This window comes from Muntiacus reevesi, chromosome 3 (genome assembly GCF_963930625.1).
Source record: "Muntiacus reevesi chromosome 3, mMunRee1.1, whole genome shotgun sequence".
NCBI lineage: Eukaryota > Metazoa > Chordata > Mammalia > Artiodactyla > Cervidae > Muntiacus > Muntiacus reevesi.
Genome location: NC_089251.1, coordinates 212652471 through 212676231, shown reverse-complemented (window position 1 = coordinate 212676231; position 23761 = coordinate 212652471). Strand labels below are relative to the sequence as shown.

At 37.7% G+C, this 23761-nt stretch overlaps 1 protein-coding gene across 1 annotated transcript in view; it reads right to left on the bottom strand.

Annotated features, from left to right (window-relative positions):
• The window catches only part of THSD7B (thrombospondin type 1 domain containing 7B), an 828580-nt gene that overhangs the window by 217616 nt on the left and 587203 nt on the right, over positions 1-23761 (bottom strand). The window contains exon 14 of the mRNA XM_065927840.1: positions 10098-10276. Within this exon, the coding sequence (XP_065783912.1) occupies positions 10098-10276 (179 nt within the window). The remainder of the gene's footprint in view (positions 1-10097; positions 10277-23761) is intronic.

Sequence of the window (23761 nt, the reverse complement as noted above, 5' to 3'; positions counted from 1 at the left end):
TTCCCTTCCTTGTAGCACTTATTTTACTCTAATGGTGTGACCTGCACTTGATAAACACAATTTTTGTTTACAAATCCTCTCTCAGGCTCTGCTTCTGGGAGAATCCAACCTAACACAGCACTGTCATCAGCTCTCAAGGTGTTCATCGAAAACTGGGCAGTATATCTGTTTTGGGGATGGTGTGAAGAGACAGCTGAAAAATAAAGAATAAATAAGGAAACCAACTAGTAGGGGAAACGAGTCAAGTAAATGTGAATGGGAGACGTGAGGATGGTGGGGGAGGCAGAATAGAGCGCAGAGGGTCCCCAACTTGGGAATTTTTTACTTTACAATGGTGCACAAGCAATATGCACTCAGAAGAAATCATACTTCAAATTTTGAACTTTGACCTTTTCCTGGGTTTGCTTGCTTGTATACTCAGTCGTGTCTGACTCTTTGCAACCCCCGTGGACTGTAGCCCACCAGCCGCCTCTTTCCATGGGATTTCCCAGCAAGAGTACTGGAGTGGGCTGTCATTTCCTCCTCCAGGGCATCTCCCTGACCCAGGGATTGAACCTGTGTCTCCTGTATTGCAGGAATATTCTTTACTGCTTGAGCCACTGGGGAAGCCAGGGGCTAGCAATACATGGTACATACTTTCTTATGGTGCTGGGCAGGGTCAGGGGGCAGCAGTCCCCGTCAACCAAGGGATCACACGGATAAACATCCAACACAATCACAACCATTCTGACACAGACAATGATTCTGGTATTTTTCCCCTCTTTCATCATAGAATTCAGTAAACTACATAAGATATTCAACACTTCATTAAAAAATGCTGTAGGCTAATGTAAGTACTTGTTCTGAGCACTTTTAAAGTAGATGAGGCTAATCGATGATGTTTGACAGGTTAAACGAATTAAATGCATTTTCAACTTTAGATGTTTTCAACTCTCAGTGTGTGTATCTGGGCACAATCCCATTGTAAGTCAAAATACATGCTAAGGTAGGTTATATTTAGAAGATAAATTTGAGCAAAGATTTAAAAGCAGAAAAATACATTTAGGCTAGTATCAAGTGTCCTTTCAAATAAACATTTAAAATTTTGAACCTACAATGGCTTCAATATAGTTGTTTTTCCTTGTTTTAAAGATGCAGAAAAGAAACAGCAATTTTCACACTGTGTTGCTGCCATCCTAGTTTATGACGCATGGCCCCTGCTGGCCCCTATTTGATATACAGAGCATTGGAGAGTTGGTTCAGTTCTCAGCTCTTGCCTGAGACTGCTATTCATACTAATTTATCTTCAGTTCTAAGGATGACAAGATTGGTGTCTGTTAGCGTGGAAGCTGACAGTGGACAACACTTCTGCTGTCCAGGGCCACCCTGTGGAGGTAGACTTTACAATTGGTTTCATACTTGCTTTCAGCACAGGTGACCCTTGTCTTGTCATCAAAGAGAAATATTCCTCTTCAGGGAAGGAAACGACTCCAGTTTGCCTTGGGCAATCTTTCTTTATTGTTCGGCCAAAAAGTTCATTGGAGGTTTTCTGTAACATCTTACAGAAAAGCCCAAACGAACTTTTTGGCCAACCAAATAAATGGGAGCAAAGCTTGATTTTAATCCAACATAGAGGGATCTGATAAGTAGTTCTAGGGTAAAGGTGATACAGGCAATCTAATTTTATTAAGAATGTTTGGTAATTCGCAATTGAAAGGCAGTGTCTGTTAAAAGAGATTATAGTAGATACCAATCAACTGATTTATAGGATCATCTTGAGAATGTTAAATTCTCACTCTTTATGAGCACTGATGAGTGGATAGAAAGACAGAAGTGACCCCTTCCTCTTGACTCATCATCAGCTTCCCTGGCCTGAGGGCCTTGCTGATTTCACCATGACTCTGGGCTCATAGAACATGGTTGGGGCAAGATCATGAAATGTCTTATAAACTTTATCATATAGTTTGTGTTTTGTCCTGAAGATAACAAGAAAGAAGCAGAGGAAGCATGATGGGTATGGCAGCAAGAAGGCAGTGCTGACACATTTGTTCTCTTTGGGAAGAGATGTATATGTGGTAGGAGACAGCAATCACTGATGTGCTGTGACATGGAAGATAATGAGATAAATACTTAATACATCCATATGGCTTTCACACCCTTTACATGATGTCAGACAGGTTATATTTCAAGTTATTATCTAGAATTATGTGCTACCTATATTCAGAATGATCTGTGGCAGTATATAAGTTAAAATGAAGTGCCAATTATCTAACTAAAGTTGTATATGTGCATAGCATGTGACCTAGGAATTCTACTTTTAGGTCTGTGCCCAATAGAAACACACACATGTGAGCACCAAAGACATGTGCAAGAAAGGTTGCAACAATGTTCTTTATAGTAACCCTAAATTGGAAATAATCCAAATGTCCATCCATTAATGAAAACAGATTAAAATGTGGTATACAATCTAATAATGGGAATACACACAAGGACACTACATAAAGCTGGAAATGAACAAAATTACTGCTATCCATCACAACATGGACAAATCTCACAAATATGCAGAAGAGAAAAAGGCAAACAGAAAAAGAGTACATAGTACAGAATCCATTATGTAAAGTTTCTTTAAAAATTATAAAACTAATTTATCCTGTTTGATAAAGTATTACTTTTTGATGTGGGTGGTAACTGAATGAGAAGATTCACTTTGTGAAAAGTCATGGAGCTCTACTCACATTGATTTGTTTATCTTTGTGTTACACGCCTTAATAACGTTTATATAAATAAAGATCCAAAGAACCTCAAATTCGTAGGAGATTAGTTACAAATATGTAATAAGTTACATCCCTTTTTCCCACTAGGAAAAAATGCAATATTAAATAATATAGGTGGAAAAAAACTGAACTGGAAACAGAAATTATGTGTCAGAGACCAAGAAAAAAAAATCCTAAAATTTATCAAGTACTTAAGTCTTTGCCAAACAACATAACAGGAATTTTATGTATATTTTCATTTTATATTAATTAACACAATAATCTTAAAAGGCAGCTGTTATTGTTATACTCATCTGGCAAACTATGAAAGTGAAACTCAGTAAGGTTAAGTAACCTTACTGAGATTTAATAAGGTTAAATAATTTTTTCATGTTCTCACAGCTAGAATGGGGCAGGGTAGCACTTGACCTCAGACCTGAATGACTTTTAACCCCTTATACACATCGTTTCTATAGTGTAGTGGTTATCACGTTCACCTCACACATCAGTGGGTCAACCTGAGCAAGTAATCATCCCCTCTACTGCTGCTGCTGCTAAGTCACTTCGCTTGTGTCTGACTCTGTGCGGCCCCATAGACGGCAGCCCACCAGGCTCCCCCATCCCTGGGATTCTCCAGGCAAGAACACTGGAGTGGGTTGCCATGTTCTTCTCCAATGCGTGAAAGTGAAAAGTGAAAGTGAAATCTGTCAGTCATGTCCAACTCTTAGTGACCCCATGGACTGCAGCCTACCAGGCCCCTCTGTCCATGGGGTTTTCCAGGCAAGAGTGCTGGAATGGGCTGCCATTGCCTTCTCTGCATCCCCTCTAAGCCCTAGTCTATTTCTCTATGAAATGGGAGAATACTCCCAAATTTGCGTGGAGTAGAAAAGAACTAGTGGTTGTGTTCACTGTTGATATTAGAAAGGGCATGCTAAGTCAACTGCAGGGAAAATCTTTTCCAGAGCTGACTTCAGCAAAAAATTATCACCTCAGTGACAAGATTCTCAATTCAGCAGTCGTCATCAATGTGTCTGATCAGAAAAAGGAGCAAAGACAAAGCTTTGTTAACGAATACGCCTTCTGGAACTTACTCTTGTGCTGACCACAGTTTGCAGAGTAGGGGTCTGGGAAACTGTTTTATACCAACTTTTCCTCCACCCATGGTGATTTTTCTACTCTCATGATCAGTAAAGGTTATGAAGCAAACTCTATATTCCAAAAGATTTAGATAAGCTTCTCAGAGAGACTATTTTTATCTTGACTCTTCAGTCATGTTGTTTTTGCGGTTCAATTGCTCAGTCATGTCTGACTCTTTGAGACCCATGGACTGCAGCATGCCAGGCTTCCCTGTCCTTCATCATCTCCTGGAGCTCGCTCAAACTCGTGTCCATTGAGTCAGTGATGCCACTGAATCACCTTGTACTCTGCTGTCCCCTTCTCCTCCTGCCTTCAGTTTTTCCCAGCATCAGAGTCTTTTCTAATGGGTCAGCTCTTCAAATCAGATGCATGACAGGAGGAGGGAAGTTTTCAATTTGCATTTAAAACTTAAAAGGTAGGATGATTCAGGAAAGATCTGAAAAGTAGATTCTGCCAATACTTTTTTCTAGAAAAGTACCTAAGCACTTCTACCTAAGTACTTGGTTAAGAAGATAGTTTTGCAAAATTTCCAATACAGGTGATGTGAGGCTGCTGCTGCTAAGTTGCTTCAGGCATGTCCGACTCTGTGCGACCCCATAGACAGCAGCCCACCAGGCTCCTCTGTCCCTGGGATTCTCCAGGCAAGAGTACTGGAGTGCGTTGCCATTGCTTTCTCCAATGTGAGGCTAATATTACCTAATATAATGTTTCAGAACTTCAGGAGTTAAGGGACTAGGAATAATATGAGGTATAACAGCACATTGGAAAGGGTTCCAAAGACAAAATTTTCCCATTTCACAATTTTATAACTATCTCCCGCCAATCCTGGAAACTCTGCCCAGCAACAGCATTAGGGAAATTTGCCAAGCCAACTGAGTAGAGAACTATCTAGAGGTACATATAGGAATCTCTTGCATTAAAAACTAAAAATGAGTTTGAGTATGTGCAGAGCGGCAATGCCCAGTATTAAAAAACACAATAAAATGCAAGAGAGTGGACAACATGTAGAGGACAATTGCTTCTCATGAGTGACACTGGCAGTTCTCACGAAATAAGATCAAAGTTGCTTAAGATTTCAACAAGTCTGAGGGGCAGTCCTTCTGGAATGATCAACAGTAGGGTATATGTAGATGCAAGTGTAGTGGGGAGAGGAAGCTCTTGAGAAGGAAAAAATGAGTTTTTCTTTTTTTTGTTTAGAAATGACCACAGGGCAAGAACAAAAATGAAAGATTGCCTCTCCTGCAAGCTCTACTCAGCTTAGCTAGTGGTTTGTCACGAGTAGAAAGCACAGCATTTGGGTTGGCAGACAGCCATAAAGGATATGAATGGATGAACACCAGCCTTCAGGAATCATTTCACTCTGCCTATGAGATGGGGTGACATGTACTTGGGCTTTGCTATAATAATTACTATGTCAGGGAGAGGTGGAATATTTTAGTAGTATCTGTCTTTATTAAATCCTCCCAAGTAACCCTAAGGAATAAATCATGCTGCATCTCTTACTTTTGTGACCTATGATGTTTCATAATTACAACAAATTCTCATCAAAGGTGTAATCAATCACCAACCCCTACCTCCCTAGGCAAGAACAGTACACCTGAATGTACTTGATCATGGATAAGTGTGGGCTTTCCATATTAATGCTCAAGAAGATGACTTCTTGCTCCACTACGGCTTGGGGCTCCTGCCAATTCCAGAGTGAGCAGAACTTTGCCAAGAATGATTTGGACTAGGTTAGGATGAGTGGAAGTTGGGCAGGTCCAAAGGAACCAAGAGGCCAAAATCAGCTAAATCAAATTAAGCGTTAAATGTAGCCATATTTTTCTGGGTAAACAAACATTTAGATTGAATGACAGTTATCCTCTTTCCATATCCCAACATGCTACTAATAATTAATGAAGCAATATTAAAATGAGCATAAGCTACTTCTCTATGGAAAACTTTTCTCATCCGAAGTTGCCTTCTAAGGGAGAAATGCTCTTGCTAAAATACAACTGCTTATCTTTGGAAAGAAAGTATTCTTTAAAATAGTATTACCTAGCTATGAAAAATAAAATGAATTATACTCATCATTTACAAATTTCGGCCACTTCTCTTCGGGGTAAAGACTCACCTTTAAAAAAGAAATTGTTTCTAGAAAACATTCATTTAATTTATATCCTCTCATTCACATGCAAACATAATCAAAACTCTTTCAAAAATGTGTTTAAATAGATAGGGTAGATTTTTTAAAAAGTATAGGTAATGAATCCCAATGTAAGATTTCTGCTCATGTGCACTGAACACATAGATTTGCAACATATAAACAACATGAATTTCCTGCCCCTCCTTTGCTTTCAATTGTATAAAGAATTCATAAAGGGAAATGTCAACCCAATGGAACTTTAATGTTCTCAAATTTAATCTTCTCTTAAGCAGAATTACAAAAGAAAAAATACAGCAAAAAGATACAGTATAAGTACACTTAAGTCCACTCACTACATTATAGATTGTAAAAAATTTAAATATATTATTTATTTGATTTTGCACAGTAGAGTCAAGGACATCAGGCAACTGACCTGATAATTCAATAAACTATTTAGAAATTTTCTAGCTAAATGAAAGTTTTGGGTAAGCTGCATGCTGGAGCTATTTAGCATCACAAATACACTTAGCAGAAAACCATCAAAGCATAGCTGTCACTTTGGTGCTTCTGGAGAAAGAGCTATCATGTTGATAAGTTTTAGTCTAAAAGGGAGGCTTTTTATGAGAGATTATAAATATCGATTTCACAAACTGACTCAGAGCAGTTTATGAGTTTGTGTACATAATATCAACTCTTTCATTTATATCACTGAGCTAAATTTCAATGGAGATACAAACACAGGATTTTTCAGGCAAATCGTGAATGACTGTTAAGGACAATTTGGAGTTCTTCTTTCTTCCTGAAGAGCTCAAGTTTTTTTTGAGAATTTGAATGGCAAATCACAGCTTAAGAGACCAGAGTTCTAATATATATTTTATTCTTTCTATAGAGCTAGCCACCCACTCATCCAGAGAGAAAGCTTCTTTTCAAATAAAGCATCCAATGAATATAATTTGACAATTCACTGGATGGTGTACCAGGGGCTAGAAGGAGTTACAAATGCAGAAAGGCAGCCCTTGCCCTCAGAAAGACCCCATGTTTTAAAACGAAACAAAGGAGGAAAGTGACCAAATACATGTAGGTATGCTAACATTTACACAGCTTGCACATAAGGTACATGTGTGTGTGTGGACACATATGTGTGTGTAATAAGTATATATAATACACACACATAAGGTACATGTGTGTGTGTGGACACATATGTGTGTGTAATAAGTATATATAATACACACACATAAGGTACATGTGTGTGTGTGGACACATATGTGTGTGTATAATAAGTATATATAATACACACACAAGAAAGTTCAATGATTTTTACAAACTATATGTTAGGCTCAATCTGTCATATACTGAATCTTCTTTATGCACAGGTACCGAAGATATGTACTTTTCTCACTGCTATAATTTGGTTATATTTTTTAAGCTCTTTCTTATGGGTGAATACATGAGAGAGTATTACTTTGGTTCCAAAAATAGGACAATAAATTGAGACCTAAAAACCAATTGGAAAGAAGACCAATAACCTAAGGCCAGTAGTAAAATTGAACTTTACAAAACAGCCTCAGTGGGTGTACCTCTACTAGATCATATTTCTAGCTTAGAGAAATAGCGAGCTCTTCTATAGAAGAACTGCCATAAATAATAGAAGCTGGGGAATATTTCTTAAATAATGAAAATTCCTGACAGTTTATTTTCAGATGAATTAAGAAAATGTGGATAACGTCAACAAATAACACACACACACATACACACACACACACAAAGGGGGGTCTGCAATACATGAGAGCAAAAATATAATGAAATCCACAGACAACTTTCCACAAATACAATTTTAAGTAGATGTATGCTTTAGAAAAGAAAGGCCTCTAGTGACAATTCCCTTTAAGTTTAGTATTTTTTACAATGGCATTTTTCCTTGCCATTCATAGACTTACAAGTGAGAGGGAGGGCTTATTATTTACTATCTTGATCAATTATGTTAAAATATCAAGTATGAATTAGGGTGAAGTTTTTCAAGTTTAAACCACATATATTATAGACACGTAAAGCCTCTTTGCATCAGAATACATGCCATGTTAAATTTGATTTCTGATAACTAAATCTCAGGATTCACTTCTGAGCATCAAAACCAATGTCTTTGGAATGCTACCCACTTCCTTCCTGAGTGCAAAAGCTAGAAATAGCTCCTGCAGACAAAGCCATCTTTGCTTAGTTTTCACATATGGGATTTATCTAAATTATTTTTGAACATGGGATTAATTTTTAGTGTGTACTACTTAAGTGTACAAGTTTTAAACATCAGTTAAGTGTTTAGAACAAGTTTCCTTTAAGTCCTAACAGGCATACAAGTACTTTATCTTATCCATACTCTCAAATTTGATAGACAGTTTTTGATACATTTGCACACACACAGTGAGAATACAGTTTTGGGATCTGCACTCAAATGAAGTTCTTTTATTCCCTGGATAATTTTCTAGTTCATAAAAGTAGCATATTAAAACTAGTGTTTAACACTAGTTTTATAAAGGCTTCAGTTTCTTTTATGGTTTTGAGGAGACAAAAGAATTATCACACATTATTTATAATTACAAATGCCTAGCAGTTATTTCCTTCTTTAAATGACTGGAAAATCCCCTGGGAGGGTAAACTAGTCTTCAGACAGAGGATTAATTTCAAAGTCCTCTTTCTGATCATCAACCTGGGTCATATCTTTCTTCATACTGAGGATGTTTCTCTCCTCAAACTCCCCCTACTTGGGTTGTTTCCCTCCTGTTTTTAATTAATCATATCCCACCCTTCCCTTCCCCAAACTGTTGTACTTGTGAAGTTTTTTTTTTCTTTTTTTGGACAAAATTTGTGTGGATTTTGCAATCCTCTGAATTGTTTTCTCCCCAATATGCTTTATATTTGCTTTGAGGGAAGAAACCAGGATCATTATTTTACCCCACGTAACTTTAAAAAAACAAGACTAGCCTAATACTTTCCCCTGTCTTAGAACACAAACATTTTTTGCCATTATAATAATTTTTCATTTTTAGCAAGTTATATATCTTTTATAAAAGCTTACAAAAACAGTTAGAGATGTCAGTCTTGAAATGACAAACGATATCTAAATAGAAGTAGTACTAGATATGTTATTTATATTAATCAACTAGACATTGGATTTCCCTTCCATTAAACAATCTCTATAGAAAGTCTGATCAAAATGGGGATTAGAGGGAAGAAACAAATAGACTTAGTAATAGAAGCCTGTGTAGCTATCCTGCTAAAAGTTTCAGTCATAGAGGATCTGCAGACCCATGTTTAAGGCACACTTCACTTAAGAATAAAGAACTTATTAACAACTGTCATCTTGTACTTCACCTACTCAATTAATTAAAATGTATATATCAGTCCATGTGTAATAACAGTATTCAATCATGGGAGAAATTTGAGTTCTCTATCATAATTCTTAATTAAATCTTAGTTTCTGTTATACATTATTTCAAAGCTAAATGAAATATTCTAATCAACTTTGCTTAAGATGGCAATTTTATTTGATATCTACATGACAGTGTGTGCCTTAGGTTCCATTTAGGAAAACAGCTTTGATTTAGGGGGAAAAGGTAGAAAAATAGCTCAGAAGAGACAGAAAGAGCTGTGAAAACACCAACAAGATTAGGAACAAAGAAAATTAGGATGAAGAGTTAGGTAAAGGGAAAACAGAACACCAGTTTTGGAGTATGCAGATGAGACCGCTCATTGTTATCTATAGCCATAAAGTAATTGACATTCTCCCAATATTATTGCATACACATACACACAAACCTTTTATAATATGATTAATCAAATAGCATTTCAAGATAATTTAAAAACCAACTGGATTTCATTTTTGTAAACATCATTATAGCTAATATTACCAAGTTGTTCTCGGCATTGCCTAGAAGTGGGCAGAGCTTCTATTACTAATTCTATTATATTAATTTCTACCCTCTTATCCACTAGTCTGAACTTCTAATAACTTTTTATGAGCTACTTATAACAAGATAATGACTTCAATTTCAACAAGAAATAATAAAGGAGATACTTTTTCAGCTCTGTATTTGCTTCATGTACTTTACCTGATTCTTGAGATCCAATCTGGGACACGGGCGCCCTCCATTGTATGGTTTTTCTTTCAGCCATTTAGATCGAATTCTCACTCCAATTCCACAAGATGAACTGCAAGATCCCCAACTTGACCAGTCGCTTAACTTGCAATCAAATGGGCAAGGAATGACACATTCTTCTTGAATATAGCCTGGAAAATATTTAAAAGAAGTGAAGAAGGTCTGATCAAAATGTACTGATCAAATTTACTTTGTTTCCATTATTAGAGATCAGATTGCTTAACAATATTGCTTCAGGGGTTTCAATATACAAAAGATTTCCAAGAGAGATATATATGACTACTTCTCCATTGCAAATTTGTGCCATCTGCTTACTTCATAGGCAAATTTGGGATTGAGGAAGAAAGAAGGGAAAAGTGCAAAGTCTTGGTTTCTGATAAGAAATGAAGCAGCTCAGGGTTAATGATGGTACTATCTCCCCATGCACTGGATCTACACTTCCTCTTCTGGGAACAGAGAGCATAATATAGTCAATCTCAGCGCCTTTGGTCTGCAAAGATTTCACAAAGAAAGATCTTGATTCTCACTGCTGTGTGGTGTGACTTGAAGGTAGGAGGAGGACAAAGACTGAACCACAGATTAGGAAGGGCAAGATATTACTGAAAGAAAAAAAGGGGAATAGTGGAAGGCTGTACATGAGATGCTGGACTGGAATCAAGAGGTGAGGGTTGAGGTATAGTTGTAGATGTTCTAGCTTTACTAGCTCTTATTCCTGTCCTCAGCCCACTTCTTGCTACAATCTTTCTCTGATTAACCATCACCTCTATAGATCATTACCAAATATGTATTCCCAATTTCCATCTCTCCAATAAATTCTATGGCACCTACTGATCTACTCTAATCAGATGCCCTATTACCCTCAAATTTAACATGTCTAAAGCTGAGGTCACCAGTTTTCTCCTAGAAGATTCTAATTTTCTTATATTCCTCACCTTAATTAACTGCACCATATCTGGTTTCTGTATACTGCTGCATGAAGTCACTCAGTCGTGTTCAACTCTGGGATCCCATGGACTGTAGCCTACCAGGCTCCTCAGACCATGGAATCTTCCAGGCAAGAGTACTGGAGTGGGTTGCCATTTCCTTCTCCAGGGGATCTTCCCGACCCAGGGATTGAACCCAGGTCTCCCATGTTGCAGGCAGACACTTTACCGTCTGAGCCACCAGGGAAGACCATACTGTATATACAGGTGTATATACCTGTATAATCTCTTTCCTTTGAATTTGGGCAAGACCTGTGATTAGATTATGATATGTGGCAAAAGGGAAGGGAATGCACAGATATTACTAGTATGCCAAATTTTGAATTAATCCAAAGGAAGATTATTCTGAGGGGTCCTGAATTAATCAGGTGAAAATCTTTAAAAGAGTGGGCCTTTTGTCTGTGTGTGTGTGTGTTTGTGTGTGTGTAGAACAAAATTCTCCACTGGTCTTAAAGAAGCAAATAGCTGTGCTATAAAATGCCTACAGGTAGCCACAGGGCAGAGGACCACAGGCAGCTGCTAGGGCCTGGGGACAGCCCCTGGCTCTCAGCAAGCAAGGAAACAGGGGTCTCAGCTCTGCGGGTTATAATACATGAAGATGATTCTGCCAACAATTCCAAGGGAGCTTGGAAGAGGAGTTTCCCTCAATCACACCTCTGCAGAGCCTTACATCTTAACTCACAACTTGATTACAGTCTGGTGAGACTCTTCAACAAAGAATTTAGAGAGGCCATGGCTGTACTCCGGACTCATGGAAACTGTGAGATAATACATGTTTTGAAGAGCTATGTCTATGTTAATTTGTTATGCAGCAATTGAAAGCTAACAGATTATCCAAAATAAAAAATATTTCAGTTACCTTAGACCAGGCTCCATGATTTTACACATACACTAGTTCTTATGTTGAAGCATCACAACAATGTCCCCTACTCTATAATTCTTCTGGTTCATCCCTGGTTCAATTCTTTCTGGCCCAGAATACTGAAATATTCTCTCCACGGGTCTCCTTTTCTCCTAATCATTCTCTTTGGTATTGGTCAGTCACTCTGAGGAAAAAGTTACTTTTCTAAAATGCATAATAATTTACACTAGTCCTTTTATAACCTTTGCTGATTCTCTATTGTCTTGAAAATAAAGTAACAACCACTTTGCAAAAACTATAAGATTCTTCATAAGTGGCTCTAAACAAAGATTTTCAACTTTGGCCGCAAAATATGCTCCCATTGGCCAGGTTATACTATGGACTAATTCAACCGAATCTCAGAGGATGGGACCTAGGCAGTGGTAGTTTTCAAAGATCCCCAGAGAATTCTAATGTGTAACCTAGTCTCAGAACAACCTCCTTGACTTGTTTTCCTCCTGCCCTTCCCTCTCCTATATCTTGAAATCTTTCCACATAGACTACTTCATCTTCTCCAGTAATATTTATGCCTTTCCTCATGAAAACACTGCTCTTCCCCTAACCAGTTTAGCTTTCATTACTTCCCTAGTGGCTCAGATGCTATAGTCCACGGGGTTGCAAGGAATCAGACACCACACACACACACACACACACACACACACACACACACACACACACACACACACACACACACACACACACACACTTCAACTACTCTCTTGTAGTATGGTTGACCATCTGGCCCCATCACTCCTCTGCCATGCCCAGTCTGGCAAAACTTCAGATCTAAGTTGGTCCAACTACATTCCTACTCTGTGCTTAATACTGGAAACCAAGCGGAGATTAAGGCAGTGCTAATGCCACACACTGCTTGGTGATTCTTCTGAGTTTTCTTCTCGCTCCCATTCCACGTGACAGATTTACCAAACCTTCTCTCCTGTCTTCAAACTTTTAAGATCTGTTCTTTTTCAGAAGAAATAGGAATGAATATGAACTGTTTTAATTTCCTATGACTGTATTTGTATGAACTTTCATATTTTTCTTCTATCTTCATATCACAATGGAAAAGATACTCATTTTTCTTATATAAGCCATCTTTTCACCACTTGCTATCTCTCTACACTCTCTCACTCTCTAATTTTAGAGTTACATTTCTCTTACATTAATACTACTAAAAAATACTAGAATGATTGTTCATTCCCCAAATAACACTCACTGATAAGAAAGAGCACATTTTAAACACCTAAGTCATCAAGAAGGGTCTATCTGAGGTTGAAAACAAATTCTATTTGGGATTGTTAACATTCTCTATTTTTTCATAGTTATAATTGTACAGTCATTTACTAAGGAGTTTTGATTTTTAATTTAGTACTAGGCATGTAAAAAATGCTAACTACAGGATTAACTAGAGACCACAGGCATTACTTGGTTTTACAGAGAAACTGAGTCACAAAATAATTCCATCTGCTACTGAATGAAAAAAGCAGGCTAGTAATTAAGTGAAATTAACTTTCTTGGTGTAAACACTTCAAATATGAAATTTCAGGAGACTTCATATAAATAAATTGTTATTTCTTGTGTCAACTTAGATTCTATTTTAAAGCAGACTTTGAATTAGATGCTCTTTTGAATCACGGAGACTTAAAATAAATATCATCTATATTTGCATATTGAAGGACTTTTAACCACAGGGCCTCTTAGCGATATGTTTTTCTTTTTTTTACCCCGTGATAAGACATGAACCCAGAGGATCTCTATGAAAGTCAAGGTCATAAATTCAGTGAGTAAAATATAATTCTGAGATTCAACAGATCTGAGCAACAGTGACATTTATTCTTCAGAAAAGTTATTTGCATGCTAGAGTATACTCAAAAGGAAAGACCATACTGAGAACCATTAATAACTGCATAGTTTTATACCTATCTTATAATTGAAAGGATTAGTTTTATCTACATAATACCTACAACTGTTGGTAGCAGAATATGATCAAATGTGACTACCTACAAGTTAACCTGACATAAGAGAATCCCATTTTCTGACTATGGAAACTTCAATAATGTTTTAAAAGTTCATTTCCATAAAACATACCACAGACTAGCTGCACTGGCAACATTCATAAATCTAAATCCAATTGCTATGAAAGAAGCACTTTTTCTACAGAAAATATTTTACACTATAATTTATAAGCAGAATATGTTGCTTGGACCAACATATTACTTGGCCTGTGGATGCCTTCATGTTCTATTTTAGTTATCTGTATGCATATGAAATTGAGAATGAAGTAGTTATTACAAAATTATCAGTAGAGAATGCAACCAACACAGTGATTTTATAAGCCATATACATTGTACATAGTAGGTATTCAAAAAGTATCTATTGATATTACAGATAAAGATGAGCTGAATAAAATATATTAATAGAATCTGTATGTTATAGCTGGAGGAATTTAATTACCTACCCCCAATAGGGCTGAAGCCCAGGAATGTGGTTTCAATCTATATTACTAACCTCCACATATTGCTCTTTAGGTTAGTTCAATAGATGTAGGTGAAAACACAGCTCTCTAAATATAATGGCCTCATTGATAAGACCACTTCTCAGGATATTATGTGCTGTTAATATTTTTCTTCTAGCATTCAAGTACTAACACTTCCCCTTCACACCTCTCACTGCCCCCTGAAAATCTTGTTTTGGAAGATGTGAAAGAAGGAAATATTGATGATATTAAGCCTGAGGAAATAACCTAGGTTTAGTTAGTTATATTTTCCTACTGTGTAAAGTAATAGCAAACATCTGCCTAGACAGTGAATGTTCTATTGACTAACACTGCTAAAAGAATGAAAACACACTACCAAAAATAAAATGTTGCTTATCTCTTCCCCAGTTCAAAGTGAAGAACTGGGAGGACTTTGTGCGTTCGAATGATACCATGTCTTCATTTGTCCATATCTAAAGATTTATTTATACATTTTAGTCCTATTATTTATCTAGTAAAATGTACCATACTTAAAAGTATGCGATGACTTAAGTCAGACTGGTTTAGATAGTCTTCAGGAAAGGTGGGGAAAGCATGGGAGCAGATGTTTTAATATTATCACAGGGAAGAATTTGAGAAATGAGATCAATACCTTGCCATTGTTCTCAAGGGAAAAACTGACAAACATCTGTTTAAAATCTCAGTCCATTAGCATGTGGCTAGGTAGTGTGAACTGAAGTGCCAGCTTGCTGTTGTGCATTTATATCTTGAACTGAGAATCCTGCTCATGAACATCAGTTACATTCTTTCAAAGATACAGTCTTTCAAAAGGGACCAACCTTGCTTAGGCATCTGGAGGCCTGAGAGGGGAAGAGTTGGAAAGCACCTAAAGTATCATTGTTTCTTCCTTTAAACTTTTGAGTTATGGCATGGAAGAACTGATGCTTTTGAACTGTGGTGCTGGAGAAGACTTTTGAGAGTCCCTTGGACTGCAAGGAAATCAAACCAGTCAATCTTAAAGGAAATCAACCCTGAATATTCACTGGAAGGATTGATGCTGAAGCTCCAATACTTTGGAGCTGACGTGAAGAGCCACCTGATGTGAAGGGTCACTTGATGGGAAGAGCTGACTCACTGGAAAAGATCCTGATGCTGGGAAAGATTGAGGGCAGGAGGAGAAGGGGTTAACAGGGGATGAGATGGTTGGATGGCATCACTAACTCAATGGATGTGAGTTTGAGCAAACTCCAGGACATAGTGAAGGACAGAGGAGCCTGGCGTGCTGCAGTCCATGGGGTTGCAAAGTCAGACACAACTGAGCGACCGAATAACAATAGCAACAATAAAAAGAACAGTTTTGAAAATATAATTCTTACTGGTAGATGAATATCTTTATTGCATATATGAAAACCCATCAGCACAGACTCTCTAATATTAACCATTGTAAAAGATGGTTATGGTACTGCAAATAACAAAGTAGCTTATTTGGATCCACAACCTTATCAGATACCTGAATACAGCTAAATAAGAAGTCATACAAAGTTCTAATAATCACATTAAGGAAAAAGTTTTCTGGATTCCCTAAAACTCAATATTTCATAGCATTATTATGTATTAAATTTTATTATATCAACCAGAAAGAAAATCATCTAAGTGTCAACTGGCTTTCTTAATTTAAAATACAATTTATTGGTGAACTTTCAGATGAAAAGCTATTGAAAGTCATTAAGGTCAAAAGCTTCAACTTCTAGACTAGTCAGAATTAGAAAGGGAACTTGAATCCAGACTTGATGGAGATACACAGCTCACAGTCAAGTAGGAAAAAATCATTATTATGACGCCAGAATGTTCTCTTTGGTTCTAGAGTGACAAGTCAGAAAATCAAGCCTGGCCCTAAAGAAATTCACATTTTGCTAGAGAGCAGTCTTTTAAATAAGAAAAAAACAAAACAAAACAAAACACATAGTATATAATCAATGACTTGAATTATATGATACAAATAATATATATAAATCATACAACAATCTGAGGTAACAAACGGATTCTGGCTTCAACTGTCTAAGTATTTCATGTGAAAATATTGATTGGCACATTTTTTCAGGAAGCACAGGTTTTTGACTAATTGCTCAACCTGGCTCACTTACTCAAAGTAAATGCATCAGTGTCAATTTAATCAATCAACCAAATCATATAAAGAACTGATCTTCTAAATTGAATTACCCAGGCAATTTAATATAGATGGTATCTGTAGGTGTTCATATAGACAGAGTTTCAGCATTAATAGCCTCCTATCTGGCTTCTCTAGGCAGACGGAAGAGTTATTTTGCTCTTAGAAGATATTAAGGATGTTAGGACAAATGAAACACTAGACACAGAACCATTTGAACCGTTCAATTAGGACTGTATGTACCAAAGCAGTTTTCATCTACTGCAAATAAATGCAGTTAGAATTAAAGTGACTGAACGCTTTAACCACATAATAAACTTGGCATTTGAAACACTGCAAAGTTGCAGATTGTAGACGAGACAATATTACCAGGTAATTTGTAGGACTGTGGCTGCAAGAGCCTGTATAAAGTCCTCTCATGACATCTCCTTGCCCTGAGAAAATCTTGACTTAAATTACATCAGACAATCAGTAATTTACATTTTCTTTCAAAGTTCTGAAAGCTGATCTCAGAGCACATCTGAGACACTGTTATTCTTGTCACATCATCAGTGCTATTCTCCAAATATTTTTGGTTTTGCCTCTGGACACACGGCATGATGACACTTCCCTGCCTCTAGAACTGAGGTGTAATCTTCTTGCTTCATTCAGTGAAAGGAAAAAGAAGTGAAGTGTGTTGGTTCCAGGTGGCAGCCTTAGGAGCTCAAGTGTAGGGATTTCCCTAGTGGTCCAGAGGCTGAGACTCCACACTCCTAGTGCAGGGGACCTAGGTTCAACCCCTGGAATGGGAACCAGATTCCACATGCTGCGACTAAGACCAGGAGCAAACAAGTAAATTAATTAATTAATTATTTTTAATAAAAGAGAGCTGGAGTGTAATTTGTCCCCCTCTTTCTTTCTATATACCAGAGGGTCCAAAAACCCCAGCCAATGCACAAAGGACACGGATACTGAATCATCTGAGTGGCTTTCAGTCTCTGGGATTTTGAAACTGTCGGTTTCATTTGTTACCATACCATAACCTATATTATCCTAATGTATCAATATTGGCATAAGAAAGTATATCTTCAGAAGATCAGATAAAGAGCACTACGGGAGAAATATTTAGAGTATTTTGAGCATCTATATGTAATGTCCTGGGAAAATAAGATTAAGTTATATCAGCAGTTAGCACAATCTGAATGGCAGCACCATGCAATGAGAAAGTGACTTTGCAAAAGTTGAGCCTACAGATAAGTATTTCAGGAAAATGTATATTTATTATTTTAAAAAAGGACTAGTGATATGGATTATAAGTCAAGGTCTGACCTTATGTGATCTGGAATAAAATATTAAATCTCAATCATTTGATTTTCTCTTGTGAAAAAAAATGTAAGAATGCATGTCCTTTTTTTAATTCTCTTCAATACTGTAAGGTCAAAAATATAATAAGCACGAGTTTGTGGAAAAATAACATATAATACAAGCAGCATTTAATATTTTACCACTACTAAAAGCTATATAGCAAGGTAAAAATGCTTTTTCCTTATCTTGTTTTTGGTGCTAGTGATTGATAGAGAACATAATTCTGTAAAGATGCTTAAGCAGAAAAATTATAGGGTAATAATTTTCAAATTTGGGTGCCATTTCTCATTCCAGATCATTTCCATATAAATTAAAGGCTAAGATAACATTGACAAAATGAGTGATTTTTTATTGGATCAGTAAATCAATTGTGTTTTGAGTCCATCTCTGTCTTTCCAAGTCTGCTTCCACCAGCCAAGGCCAGATGCTCGTTATCTCTCACCTGGACTATTATAATGGCTCCTTAACTGGACTCCAGGTCTCCAATCTCTTTTAACCCACTCCATATCTGATCACATGAAGGAATACAGGAGTCATCTACCTAGAAAGCTCCACCTCGGAAAAGCTGCATGCAAGAGAGAGGTCTGAAGTTTAAGCTTCACTGAGTGGATTGAGTTCTATGGCCATCAGTACCCTGCATCTTACGAGCACCAGCATTTAAACATAATTCCTAAAGGTGGCAAAAGAGATGTCAAAAATACCTACTACAGAATGAATACCTAGAAAGAGGCAGATGACAACATCCTCATTCAGAGCCAACTTCCTGCAAGCCCTGGGGCGCAGAACAAAGCTCATTCTGTGCTGAGGTGTGCATAGAATAAACTTCAGAATGAAACATCAATTATTTTTTTATTTGCTGGAATGTTGGGTCATCCAGACAGTGATTTTATCCATGAACAATGAAATAAGTTGTTATTAAAGATTCTAAATTATGGATTACATGACCAATCAAATTTACCTCCAAAAGTTTGCTTTTGCCAAAGAACTGCATCTTTCACTGAACTAATGCAGAAATCAATGTACTGGAATGAATTCATAGCACATTAACTCCTTCCAAGTTACTGTAAAAAACCTTTAAAATATCACCAAGGTATAAAATTAAATAGGACTCCTAGCCTTGATTTATACTGAATGCTGATAATGGTGAATTTGTTTCACTCACCAATAAATTTGTTTCCTAATGGATTGTGGATCAGCTAGTCCAGAGATTTACAATTAGGTTTCTCTTGTCTTCTATAGACAAATAGATACCTGGTGATTTTATCTACTGATATTTCATGATATAACTGCTAATCAAACAAAAGAAGATGCAAAGGAAGGGTGAGATGTTTAATTACTTTTCCTATAAGAAAACTGAAATAGTGAATAATCTTCTAGTTATAGTAATCATGTCAAGGAACTGTGGATGATTCCAATTCACAAAGAGAGAGGGCCTTTTACATCAGGAGAAAGTCTCAAGAGTGACCAGAAGTGTCTTTCAGAAGAGAGAACAAAAAGTGACAGAAAAGAGTTTATTCAATTCCCGGGGCTGTCATAATCAATAGCCACACACTTGTTAACTTAAAAAAGCAGAAAATATCCTCTCATAGTTCTAGAGGCTGTGAGTGTGAAATTAAGGTATTGGTAGGGCTGTGCTGCCTGCAAAGTCTGTGGGAGAAAACCCCCTTCCTTGCCCTTCCAGCTCCTGATGACTAGGCATTCCTTGGCTTGTGGGAGCACACCCGCAGTTGCTGTCTTCTCTTCACAAGATCGTCTTCCCTGAGTGTTAATGTCTTAAACCTCCCTCTCCTTCCTCTTAGAAGGATGCCAGTCATTGGATTTAGAGTACACCCTAAATCCAGGATGATCTCATCTTAATTTCCTTGTCTTAATTACATCTGCAAACACCTTGGTTGCTAATAAGGTCGCCTTCACAGGTACTGGAGGCTAGAACTTTAATGTATTTAACATATTTGGGGGGACAAAATTCAACCTATTAGAGAGAGGAATGAAGACTATGGTTAAGAAAAAGTGCTAACAAACGGATGACCTTGGATATCATGCCTTCCTAGGCCTATCCCCCATTTTAACAAGAGCTATCTTCTGCTGTTGTTTAGTCACTAAGTCATGTCCAGCTCTTTTGTGACCCCAGGGACTGTAGCCTGCCAGGCTCCTCTGTGCGTGGGGTTTTCCAGGCAAGAATACTGGAGTGGGTTGCTGTGCCCTTCTTCAGAGGATCTTCCTGATACAGGAATCAAATCCACATCTTCTGCACTGCACGCAGAATCTTTACCACTGAGCCATTGGGTAGTTAAATTTTCTCAGCTTCAGTTTTTTTGGAACATTTTAAAAAATTATACTTATTTATTTTATTTGGTGGGGTTAGGTCTTAGTTGCAGACTGAGGGAACTTTGTTGAAGTGCACGGATTTTCTAGTTGTGGTCTGCGGACTCAGTATTTGTGGCTCATGGACCCATTTGCAGCATGTGGTATCCTAGTTCCCCGCCAGAGACTGAACTCACATTCCTTGCACTGGAAGATGGATTCTTACCCACTGGGCCACCAGTGAAGTCCTAAAACAAAGACTGTATCATCTAAAACAAAGGCTGGACACTTGTGATTTGCAGGTCAAATCCGAATTGACTCTAAAAAATTTTTAAGTAGTTTTGTTGGAATAGAGCTGCATTCATTTAAGTGCTGAGTATAGTGACTTTTCCACTGAAACAGCAGAGGCGCCTAGCTGTGATAGAGACAGTATGACCCACAAAGCTAAAAATATCTATCATCTAGATCTTCACAACAATGTTTACAACATCAGATTTATAAAATGGGAATAGTAATAGTACCCACTGCATAAGATTATTATGAGGATTAATTGAGAGCTCGAAGTAGCATGGACCACCCAGTGAACACACAGTTTCTATAAGATAGGAACAGTGCCATGGTGGATAATAGCATGGGCTTGAAAATGGGAAAGAGCTAATTTCAAAGTCAACCAGGACACTTACTACTAGTGGTATTAATTTGTGGCTGTCATTGAACCCCTTCAAGCCTCATCTGCAAAAGGGAGGTAATTATTACCGATTTCAAAGAATTGCTCTGTGCATTAGAGCATCTGGAATGCGAAATTAACCATGGCTACTACTATTTCCGTGTTGGAGAGGTCTGACAGAATGTGGTCCACTGGAGAAGGGAATGGCAAACCACTTCAGTATTCTTGCCTTGAGAGCCCCACGAACAGTATGAAAAGGCAAAATAATAGGATATTGAAAGAGGAACTCCCCAGGTCGGTAGGTGCCCAATATGCTACTGGAGATCAGTGCTGAAGCTGAAACTCCAATACTTTGGCCGCTTCATGGGAAGAGTTGAGTCATTGGAAAAGACCCTGATGCTGGGAGGGATTGGGGGCAGGAGGAGAAGGGGATGACAGAGGATGAGATGGCTGGATGGCATCACCGACTCGATGGACATGAGTTTGTGTAAGCTCTGGGAAGGTGGGCAGGGAGGCCTGGCGTGTTGCGATTCATGGGGTCGCAAAGAGTCGGACACGACTGAGTGACTGGACTGAACTGAATTACTATTTCCAGGTGGCACTAGTGGTAGAGAAGCTGCCTGCCAATGCAGAAGATGTAAGAGAGGCATGTTTGATTCCTGGGTGGGGAAGGTCCCCTGAAGGAGGGCATGGCAACCCACTTCAGTATTTTTGCCTGGAGAATCCCCATGGACAGAGAAGCCCGGCAGGCTACGGTCCATAGGGTTGCAAAGAGTCAGACACGACTGAAGCAACTTAACAAACAGCATGGGCTACTATTTTTATTCAGTACAAAGAAGTTATAGTATCATCTTCGGTGTGTGAAATGGAGATGGGAGGTAAGAAGACAGTCGCAACTTGAAAAACCACATATAGGAGAAGATTCAACATCTTGAGTCTTTGCAAGAAAGCTACTTTCACATCAAGACCCAGACGTTTATTTCATAGGGGAATGAGGAAAGTGTGCATGTGAATTTTTGCCTGTTGATCAGACAAACAGAACAGGTAATGATCATCTTTCGGTACATGTCAACTAATAATCCTACGCTGATTATAATAGAAATATTTAGAATATTGAACAAACAGAGCTTGAAGGCCAGTAGAGACTGAAGTGACATTATGAGATTTTAAAGAAAAACATAGAGAGTAAAGAAGAAGAACAGGACCTGCCAGGCAATCATATGCTTAATATAGGTCAAGTATTATCATTATTATTGGAAAAAGTTCCTCCCTAATAACCTTGCAGCATCTATTATTGCAATGCCCATCCAGCATGACAATTATAAGCCATGATTATCCTTTGCCTCGTATTGGAAACTCGAAGTATTTGAGTAACAAGCAGACTATATTGTGCTATACAATTTCTGCTAATTAAATTTCTTTATTGTGGTATTCTCTGCCTCACATTCCCATTTGGGATAAATCCGAAGGGAATACAGGACTATACAACTTGATATAGTTCATTAAAACCTCAAGGGGGTGTGGGCTAAATTAGGAGCTTAGGGTTAACAGATACACATTAGTACAGATAAAATAGATAAACCACAAGGACCCACTGCTTAGCACAGAGAATTAAATTCCGTATCTTGTAATAACCTATAATGGAAAAGCATTGGAAATAGGCATGCATAACTGACTCACCCTGCTACTCATCTGAAACTAACACAACACTACAAATCAACTACACTTCAAAAAATAAACACATTTTGAAAAAAATTAACTCAGGTAAGCAAGACTACAAATGTACTGCATAAGTTTGTGAGAAATCTATTTCTCCTTCACTGTGAGAGAAAGTATAAATTGTATAGGCTATTTTTCCCTTCACTTTTAGTGAGATATAATTGAAATACAGCACTTATATACATTTAAGGTATAAAACATAATGATTTGACTTACATACATCATGAAATGATTATCACTATAAGTTAAGTGAACATCCATCATCTCACAGAGAAGATGCACATTATCATCCACAGTCCTACCAATCATGTTCCTCCTTCTGTTCCCCATCCTACTCCTTTATTAAAGTCTCAGCTGTTTTGAAATGACTTACAGAGACTTCTATAATCTACTGCTTCAATGTTTCTCCATTATGAAACTCTGTACCTTCACAATGTTCAACAGGTGGTAGTAAGTTCAAAATATGGAGGTATAATTCAGGAAGCACTGAAGACAGCTTCTTTTGTTCTACTTCAAGCTCTACACAACCATCCTAGCTTCATAGGGATATCTTCACAATCATCAGGGCTTCCCTGATAGTTCAGTTGGTGAAGAATCTGCCTGCAATGCTGGAGACACTGGTTCGATTCCTGGGTCCAGAATATCCACTGGAGAAGGAAGAGGCTACCCATTCCAATATTCTTAGGCTTCCCTTGAGGCTCAACTGGTAAAAAAATACACCTGCAATACAGAAGGACTGGGTTTGATCCCTGGGTTGGGAAGATCTCCTGGAGAAGGGAAAGGCTACCCACTCCAGTATTCTAGCCTGAAGAACTGCATGGACTGCATAGTCCATGGGGTCGCAAAGAGTTGGACATGACTGAGCAACTTTCACTTTCCTTTCCTCACAATCATCATCATGTAAACTGTGTATATTTCAGAGTGTAACTCTGGTCCAAGAATGTGCTGAGTATGCCATCTGGAGTTAACATGTCTGCATTCATCCTTCCAGTGTCCCAAAAGATGATTCAAAAAAAGAAATGAGATAAAATCCTCAAGTCTTATAATTTAAGAGG